The sequence below is a fragment of the Erithacus rubecula genome (assembly GCF_903797595.1).
Source record: "Erithacus rubecula genome assembly, contig: scaffold_1190_arrow_ctg1, whole genome shotgun sequence".
In the NCBI taxonomy this organism is placed as follows: Eukaryota; Metazoa; Chordata; class Aves; order Passeriformes; family Muscicapidae; genus Erithacus; species Erithacus rubecula.
In genome coordinates, this window is record NW_027636212.1 from 12,096 (window position 1) to 21,107 (window position 9,012).

General features: G+C 50.9%; 1 protein-coding gene across 1 annotated transcript; it reads right to left on the reverse strand.

The window, feature by feature from the left end:
* Positions 1–352: 352 nt before the first annotated feature.
* Positions 353–7,189, reverse strand: LOC306815355 (zinc finger protein 541-like; the record flags this gene model as incomplete). The annotated part of the gene is made up of 8 exons (XM_079331931.1): positions 353–436; positions 975–1,063; positions 1,388–1,463; positions 2,019–2,122; positions 2,566–2,705; positions 2,866–2,915; positions 4,111–4,307; positions 7,168–7,189. Coding segments are annotated over 8 exons (762 nt in total), but the record flags the coding sequence as incomplete, so codon positions are not given.
* Positions 7,190–9,012: the final 1,823 nt, after the last annotated feature.

A 9,012-nucleotide genomic window follows, 5' to 3' on the forward strand; every position in this document is an offset into this window, starting at 1 on the left:
CTCTCTATCCCTATGTTTCCTCCACAAATGCAGCCGGGAATGGAGATGTTAGCAAGCGGTGGGAAATGAAGGATCTGATTGGCATCAGTGAAGGTGCCAGTCCCTGAAAAACCAGTCTACAAAGAGTCAAAGCCGATTTTGGTGAAGGTGCTGCTTGGTTGGGTCAAAGGGATGCTCCAGAATTCCCTATTTCAGAGCAGCAGCACAATGAAGATCATGGCAGCATCTGCTGTGCCTTTCCCAGGGCATGGGACCTGGCAGAGCTGTGTCTCACATGGTTCGCCAGCAGGTTTTGTCCTTTTCTCTCAGTTTCTTGACACTGCTGCCTTGTCTTGACTTTCTTCCCACTCACCTGAGCAAGAGTGCGGGCAAGTCTGTGTTCTTTTTTCCAGGAGTAGTAGTACTCCACACACTGTGCCACAGTCTTACTTGGAATCTGTTGTGAAGAGAAAAAGAAGGAATGTGAAATGGCCATCCTGTAGTGTGGGTGGGAGAAGAAGTAGAGGATGGGGTAAACGAGGAAGTAAAAGCATGGGGTAATGGAGTAGGGCATAGAATGAAATAAATAGGGAGTAAAAGAGGCATTCTGCCACGTGGAAAGTCATGGATTATGCTGCATAATGCATAACACACATGATGCACAGATCAACAACAAATCCACCCAGCACAGTTTTTCTTTCCCTTCCAGTCCTCCCGGCACAATATGTTGAGGAAGCAGCAGCACAAGCATGCGACAAATGTGACAGAATAAACCTGTGTCTTCCAAAAGAGCTTGGAGGAAAGGGTTGGAGAGGCACAATCACTGCTTTCACACAGGATTTTCATCCGCAGGAAAAGGGATGCCCCATATCTTTATTATTCCAATATTTTTCATCTAGGAGAAGAGCGAGACTGAATTGCAGTATTTGGAACCAGAAATAAGCAACATTTCCCTCTTATGATCTGCCAGTGTTAAGAACGTCCTATGGCTTTACCTGCTTCTGGATGAGATTAAAATCCTTGCCATAGGTGCGAAAAGCCTTTTGGAAGGACTCCTTCTCCTCAGGAGTCCATCTGTCAGAGCCTGGCAAATAAAAGCAGCAGGTAAATTGATGCTTCTTGCCACTTGAGGTAGATCCCACTGGCCACCAAGAGGCAATCGGCACTATCCATCATTCACCTGTGCACGTCTGCTCCCTCAGAAAGTAAGGAAGGCAAGAGCAGGCATTGCCCAGGGAAAAAAGCACGGGAAGGGAGTCAGGCTGAAGGACTGGATGCTGCTGCTTTCCCCGCCCCCAGAGAAGACGAGACCTTGTGCAGGTGTTGCCGTTGAAGCGTAAACGCCTGACATGGCAGCTGAGGGGACGGCAGCAGCTGTGAGTGAAGGAACAAGCTCTGCTTTGCTTACCTGCGTAATGGTAATCAGCCAAGGGGTGGCCTTGAGGTGTCGCAGGTCCCCCTGAGAGCAACATCTCCAGAGCCTCCTGCAAGATCAAAGGGACACAGGCTTCAGCTGCCCCACCACATGCAAAAGAGCCAAGAAACATAAACTCTGCCTTTCATCTACTTTGCCTCTTCAGGCATTCCTTCCACTGGATCTCTTATGGGTCAAACCTTGTGATTTGCTGCCAATCCCTCCTTTTTGCTACCCAGTCCTTTAGTCGTGCTCCCCAAGAGTGGCATGTGGCTCACCAACTCCACCATTTTGCTCCTCCTGCACCCAGAATTGTCTCAGCTTGCTGAGGCTTCTGGGAGTTTTCCCTCAATCCACCCCAAAATGTCTTGGAGAACCAAGATCTCCCGGAGGTTTGCAAGGCAGCAGGCTTTGGTACCCTGGGCCAGTGCCTCCAGGAGAGATGTTGTCCCTGCCGGAGCCATTTGGGCTGAGCCCTGACACAGGTGGAGGAGACACAGCAGGCAGCTGCGCTTCTTCTTAACTCTGCTCTTCAAGGAGCAGCCAGGAAAGGCTGTCCCAGTGGCCAGGCCTTAGTCATTCTTCCCTGTCCCCTCTTCCCTGTGCCCAAAGAGCCGCTCCTTACCGGAACGCTGCCGCGTGCCTGGTGCAGGCAGTGCAGGGCGAGCTCCAGGTTAGCTGCTGCCCTGGGAAAGCCACGGGAGCTGGCCATGTCCAACAGTTCTCTTACTGCAAGCACAACAAAATCCCACCGCAAGTCAGGCTGGAGCCAAGGAAGGGGAAAGGATGAGATACAAGGGAGAAGGAAAGCACAGGAGCAGAAGACAGCAGGTTGGAGAGCATGAAAAGGAGAGCAAAGAAAGGGGCAGCTGAAGCAAGGGCCCATTTAGTGCTGGCTCTCCCTTCAAACCATATTCTCTAAAATGATGCATTTGCCAATCTCCCTTCTTCCAGTGGCAAATGGTGCCAACCAAGTCTGAGAACAGGAAAGTTGTTCATTTTTCTGCTCTGCTGCACAAACAGAGCATTCTCCTTGCCTCTAACATGGCCACGTGGGACGATAGTTGAGACAAGGAGAAAAGCATAGCATGCACAAAACTGCCTTTTGAGCAAAAGAGGAGAGTTTTACACATGCAGATATCTCAGGGGTGGAAGAAAAGCTGGGCAGCCACCTCTGTCAGGTTTGTCCATGTCAGAGTCATCATCCCCCCAGGGCTTCCAGACCAGGGATGCAGGCTCTTCATCGTCACTGGGCGGTCTGCTCTGCAGCTCGGGGAGCTCGGCCTGAAAGTCACTGCCAACGTTGATTTTTCTGAAAGCAAGAAGGAAGCAAAGGTAAGAAAGGCAAGTGGTGTGTCAAGAGACACATCCCGTGGAGCCACGGGCTTGAACCCATCCCAGCTGACTCCGAAAGAGCAGTTCTGCTGCTGGTCAGTCCTCAAATTTGCCATCCTGTAATCCCTAAAACTCACGGCTTAATGGGGGCTCTTGCTTTCCTTTTCATGGTGCCTCTCCTTTCCACCTGAAAGAGATGAAAAGAATGCTGCAGATAAAAATCATTCTGCCGCCATGTGTCAGGAGCCTTCCTTCTCATCCTCAGCATCGCAAACCACCAATTCCTCTGTCCCAACAACCCTCCGTTTGCTGTAATTGCTACATTTCACTTGCAACTTCTGAGGCAGGACCCCCAGATGGTTGCAGTATCCTCAAGAGGGGAAGCAGGAAGGCATGCACTGCTGCCTTCAGTCTTGGGGCCAGCGAGAAGACCCAAAGGAACGGCATGGAAGTTGTGCCAGGGGAGCCTTAGGTGGAATATGAGCAAGGGGTTCTTCAGCCAAAGGGTGCTTGGGCACTGGAACAGGCTCCTCAGGGAAGGGGTGACAGCAGCAAGGCTGCCAGAGCTCAAGAATTGTTTGGACATTGCTCTTGGGCACAGGGTGTGATTCTTGAGACTGTCCTGTGCAGGAATTTTGTGGATCTATTTCAACCATGCAAATTTGGTGATACTGTGATTGTGTTGTTGAGAAGAACCACACAAGGTGGTATTGCACGGCTGCCTCTGACCGAGACGCAGAACCAGCCCTACAAGCACTGAAAAACATCAAGAAATGTGTACCAATATCTCTAGAGAAAAGAGATCCCATGGAGGTGGCAGAGAAAAAATCTCTAAAGATATCAAAGGATTATCTATCTGTAAGTGAGGAAAGTATGTAAGTACATAATAATGGCTGTAACTAGACTGGTTTTTGTAGGTGAAAGCCAGTATTGGAGGACAAGCTTTTGCAACTGCTTGCATGTCCTGAACAGCAGGGATCATGGAGGAGAAGTTCCATCTTTGTGGTTTTAAAGCTTTGGTGGAAGTGTGAGCAGAGCCAGAGCACAAGAGGATTTGTTGCCACCAAAGCCCTGAACTCCTGAGTAAGGAGCAGATGGTTTTGGTGTCACGGCAACATAGTTTTAGGACTTCAGTGGGTACCAAGCACTTTGAATGGGATCATCAGTGGATAAGAATCTGCAATTGCCCCATGACACCTCTCTGCGTCACCTAGGGAATGGTCTGCATTTCAACTGGAGGCATCAGTATTCCTAGAGAAGTTGGAGCCCACTGTCATGTGTATCCTGCTCTGGGGAAAGTGAGCACAGAGCTCACTGGGTGTCATGGCTGGTGGGACAGGTCTTTCTGTTGGTGGTTTGGGGGCAAACGGGGATTTCCTTACCTTGGGGAGTGGCAGAGTGCTGCGGGGATGCCTGGCGGCTGACGAGGAGATGAGGGTGTGGATGCAGAGGTGAGAGCTGGCGCTGAGGCCAGGTGTGTGCTCAGGGGCACTGAGGAGCAGATGCTGCAGCTGCTGCTGCTCCGCTGCTCCACCAGCGTTCCACCAACGGCCGCAGCAGGAGGAGACAACGCCGGTTGCTACGGGCACAGCCAACATTCCATGCAGAACCCCAGGGCGCCCAGGGGACGCAAACAGCAAGGGGCCACCTTTGCCTATTTTACTGCTTCTGGTGCAAGTTTACTCTGAGCATCGTCCTCCTGTTGGGCATTTGTGCTCAGTCCTCTGGATGGGGCAAAGCAGTGCAGGGGCAGCTCTGGGTCTCCTCCTCTGTGCTTCTCTCTAAGGTGCCTCCAGCTGCAGCTGTGCAGGAGCCTGGCTCTGTCAAAGGACCCAGAGCACATTGCCTGCACTGGATGAAGCATGGAGATAAACTTCACAACCTATAAAGTTGTGGAGTAGGTACATATTTTATTCAGCGCTGGACGCAGGGGGAGAGCATCTTCCCAAATCCTGCGTACCTTACATGATTTCTAATCTTCTGTTTATCTAGGAAGTTCATGCATATTCTAAATCGCCTGTACATATTGATTATCTGCCCTGCCTGTTCCCCGCTCCGTATGGAAATCAGCTGCATATTCATTGCGGCTGCGTAGTTTATTGGGTCGGTGGTCTCTAGATGAGTCAGTGGGCTGGAAATGATGAAGAACAGCAGTCTTCCTCGCTGTTGAACTTCTCACCTTGTCTTTCTACGCATGCACTGTAGTCTCTCAGTTGTGATATTTTGCAGACTCTGCACTTTTACGAAGAGGGACCCCATTCATTTTGCAAGCCCAGCAAAATCTATAAATCAGGGGTCTCCTATGTGTATTCCTTTCCTTATAGGTACACAGTAATTGATATCATATGTTCTACTCTTCATTCTATTTAACCCTTCAATCCCCTGTTTCACTAAGAACCTGAAGAATTTCTCCTAAATCTATTAGAATTCTCATTCTGTAATTGCTAAATTTATGTATAACTTGTGCACATGGCCCATCTGTTCTATGGGAATAATACATAAAATATTCCTACTGTAATTTTATTCTGTCTACAACTAAGTTTTTAATATCTCAGTGCAGCCAGTATTTCATAGGAGATTCCACAGCTTTTATTTTATGGTATTTAAAACATATTTCTACGCACTTCACACTAAGATTTAAACTTCTATTTCACATCTATACTACTTAATATTTCTAATTCCTTAAACTAAAACTTAGACCTCTACTTAATGTGTGTGTGGTTTCCTGTATTTTAATTTCTCAAAATATTTTAAATTTAATTCTTGCATACTGTTCTCTTTTGGAGGGAGTCAGAGAGGCTTCTCTGTTCCACTCTCCAACAACCAGGAATGGGGACAGGGACTGAGAGTGGGGACTGGGAAAGGGACATCAGAACTGGAATGGAAACAGGAAAAGGAAATTGAAATATGGGAACACAACAGGGAATATGGAAATAGAAACTGGGGAGAAAATATGGGATGGGGATTTAGAATATGGGACAGGGAACAGACATGGGGATAGGACAACAGGATTGGGAATGGGAATATGGGAAGGGGACTGGAAATATAGAAATGGAAATATGGGAATGGGACTGGGAACAGGAAAACAAGAAGGGTAACAGGACTGGGAATATGGGACTGGGAATATGTGAACAGTAACCAGACAGAGAATACAGGACAGGGAATGATACTGGGAATGGGATCTGAACTAGGACGGGGGCAGGAGTGGTGTGAGATGGGAATGGGCTGAGGGCAAGGGCAGTGACAGTGGGGAGAGGAGGATCCTGGACAGGGAACAGCGGGAGCTGGGTCAGGGGGAAACGGGGAGGGTGTCAGGGCAGGGGGTCCTTGATCAGCTGTCCCAGAACCTCCGTCAGCATCTCCCAGTGCAGCCAGAGCCGCTGGGCCTGGGGTGCCCAAAGCCCTGAGACACTCCCAAGGAAATCTGAAGTGCCTGGACCACAGGGTCCCCCACATCCTCTGGAAGATCCCCCTGTGTCTGCAGGCATGTCTTAATTCAATGTCTTCATTCTTACCCCAGTACTGGATGTCTGGGAAGGACAAAGAGAAATGCAAAGAAAATCCAGGCCACACAGGGAGCCAGCACGAAGCTCTTCCTACACTCAGGGCACTCACAGGGCTTCTCTCAGTGGAGACTCCGTTGGTGTTGGGTCAAGGTAAATCTTCTGGAAGAAGCTCTTCCCACACTCGGGACACTCATACGGTCTCTCCCCAGTGTGGATGAGCCGGTGCCTGATGAGGTTGGACTTTCTCTTGAATCCCTTCCCGCAGTCATGGCAGCAGAAGGGCCTCTCATCCCAGTGAGAGCAATGGTGCTTCAGAAGGCTGGAGCTGCTCTCAAACCTCTTCCTGCATTTATCACACTCGTAGGGCCTCTCCCCAGTGTGGCTCTTCTGGTGAGCAGTCAGGTTTGAGCTGTCTCTGAATCTCTTCCCACACTCCCCACACTCGTAGGGCCATTCCCACGAGTGGATTCTCCGGTGTCTGATCAAATTGGATCTTCTCCAGAAGCCCTTCCCACATTTCGAGCACTTGTGGGGCTTCTCCCCATGGTGAAGCTGCTCACGCTGCCCCAGCTCCGAGCTCCGGCCGCCTCCCCGGCCCGGGCTGGCTCTTTCCTGCTGGGATCCCCGGGCTGTGTGTTTGCAGCCCCTCCTGCTGTGGGATCTGCGGGGCTTTTCCTCCCCGTTGCATTCCTGCGCCGTGGAGCCGCTGCAAACGGCCTCTTGCCCGAGGCTGTGCCGCGGGGATTTGTCCTCCCTGCTGTCCGTGCTCAGCTCCTTGTCTGGGGGAGGAAGGACAAGGAGAGGATGGGATTTGCCTCCGTGCCAGAGGCAAGGGCAAGGAGATCCCCCCAGGGCTGTGCTGCAGCCGGGGCTGTGCTGGGCTGGGAGATGGAACAGGACACAGGGGGAAAGAGGCACTGACTTCCTCCTCACCTGCCTGCGGCTCCCGGGCCATCCTCCTTGTCCTCATAGCCTCCTCCTTGGTGCCAAGGTTTGGGAAATCCTGGTTTGGGGGGAAAACAAGGGCTGAGCGCGTTGGGTTTGATGGTGGCGCTGCCCAAGGGCAGCTGGAGCAGTCAGCGCCCCTTTCAGCCTCGGGGGCCCGGAGCCCGCTCAGCACCAACCTCCCGCACCCCTCCAGGCTGCCGGAGGTCCCCCGGCTCCGGGATCGCCCCTCTGAGCTCTCCCCGCTCCGGGGCTCCCGCCTTCCCCCCGGCTCTGCCGAGGATCCCCAGAGCCGAGGAGCCACCAAGATCCCGCCAGGGCCATTTCCGGCTTGGCTTTGGGCTCCTGCAAGATCCAAACATCCCCTGGACCGCCAAATAAAACCCTCCCAGAGCTCCCAATAATGGATTTGGGGCGAGCTCCCCCTCCCCGCTCACCTGCGGGATTTTGGGAGGCGATTCTGCCATACTCGGGGAAGCTGCGGCCTCAGCGACCAGCCGGGAGAAAAGCATGGTTCCAAAACCGCTCCTCTTCCTGCCGCTCCTCCTGTGTCCCTCCTCTTCCTCCCGCTGCTTCTCTTCCGTCTCTTCCCGCTCCTCCTCTTCCTCCCGCTCCTCTTCCTCTCCCAGCGCAGCCAGAGCCGCTGGAACTGGGGTGCCCAACGCCCTTAGAAACCCCAGGTCCCTTCCAGGACCCCTCAAATCCCTGGAACCGAGCGTCCCCCGCATTCCCTCGAAGATCCCCCCGTGTTGCCAAGCAGGTCGTTATTTAACATCTCTATTTTTACCCTGGTTTTGGGTGTTTGGGAAGGACAAAGAGAAATGCAAAGCAAATCCAGGCCATGGGGAGGCTGTGGAGCCCCCAGCCAGGTGTCTTCCCAACACGGATCAGCAGCACCAGGGCTCAGGGGGGCTCTGCCCACCGGGGGTCCCTGGGGATCATCCAGCGCGGATCCTGCCATGGGGATGGAGCTGCAGCAGGGCACTGTCTTGGTTTGACAGACAGGTGTCTGCTGAGGAGCTCTGGAGCTTCTCTTGAAATGGAAAATGTAAACTCCCTCCCTCTAAATTAATATGACTTTGAAATTAAGGAGCTCTCTGGCAAAGATATGGGATTTAGAATAGCAGTTTTTCACAAGGAAAATGAAAATAAAAGTATAGTAATATAAGGACCAAAACACTGGCAAGGTCAGAATGCAGCCTGTAACCCTGTTGCTCAGGGTGTTGGTTACAGTCTGAATAATGGAACCTGTAGTTTTCTTGGAGGGACCAATGTGGTTTTGTTGAAGCAATGAATTTGGAGAAGGGTGTTGTTACTTTTTTAACATCTGGTGGTCATGAAGATAGGCCTGGTCTTCTTCTGGGAATTTAGTGGGAAAGGCTACTCTGATGTTTCAAATTTCAGGTTTTATTTAGTCTGGAAATACTTGGCTTTTCTCCTTGGCTGGGGCATCTCCCATAAGGTATAACTCCTTGTGGGGAGGAGTTGTGAGGGATGGGTCATGGAAGAGATAAGGAGCCCTGCTCCACCTGGTTTCAGCAGATGGTGATAGAATGTATACTTCTGCTTGCATCTTGCATTGCAACTTAAGAGATGATCTACTCCTTATTCTATTACCATCTGCATCCTACCTTAATTAATACCTTTTTTCAACTCTGCTATATATTTTTATCCACAGTGAAACTTTACACACAGTTCTCACTTAAGATTAGGTTTTTCTGTGGTACTCAATGGGTTTCTTTATCTTTCTGCATTACCTACTAAGTGTAACTAGGTTTTTGAGCAAAAACAATTGTACGGATTGGTTTGCCTTTGTTTGAGGTGGGCCTAATC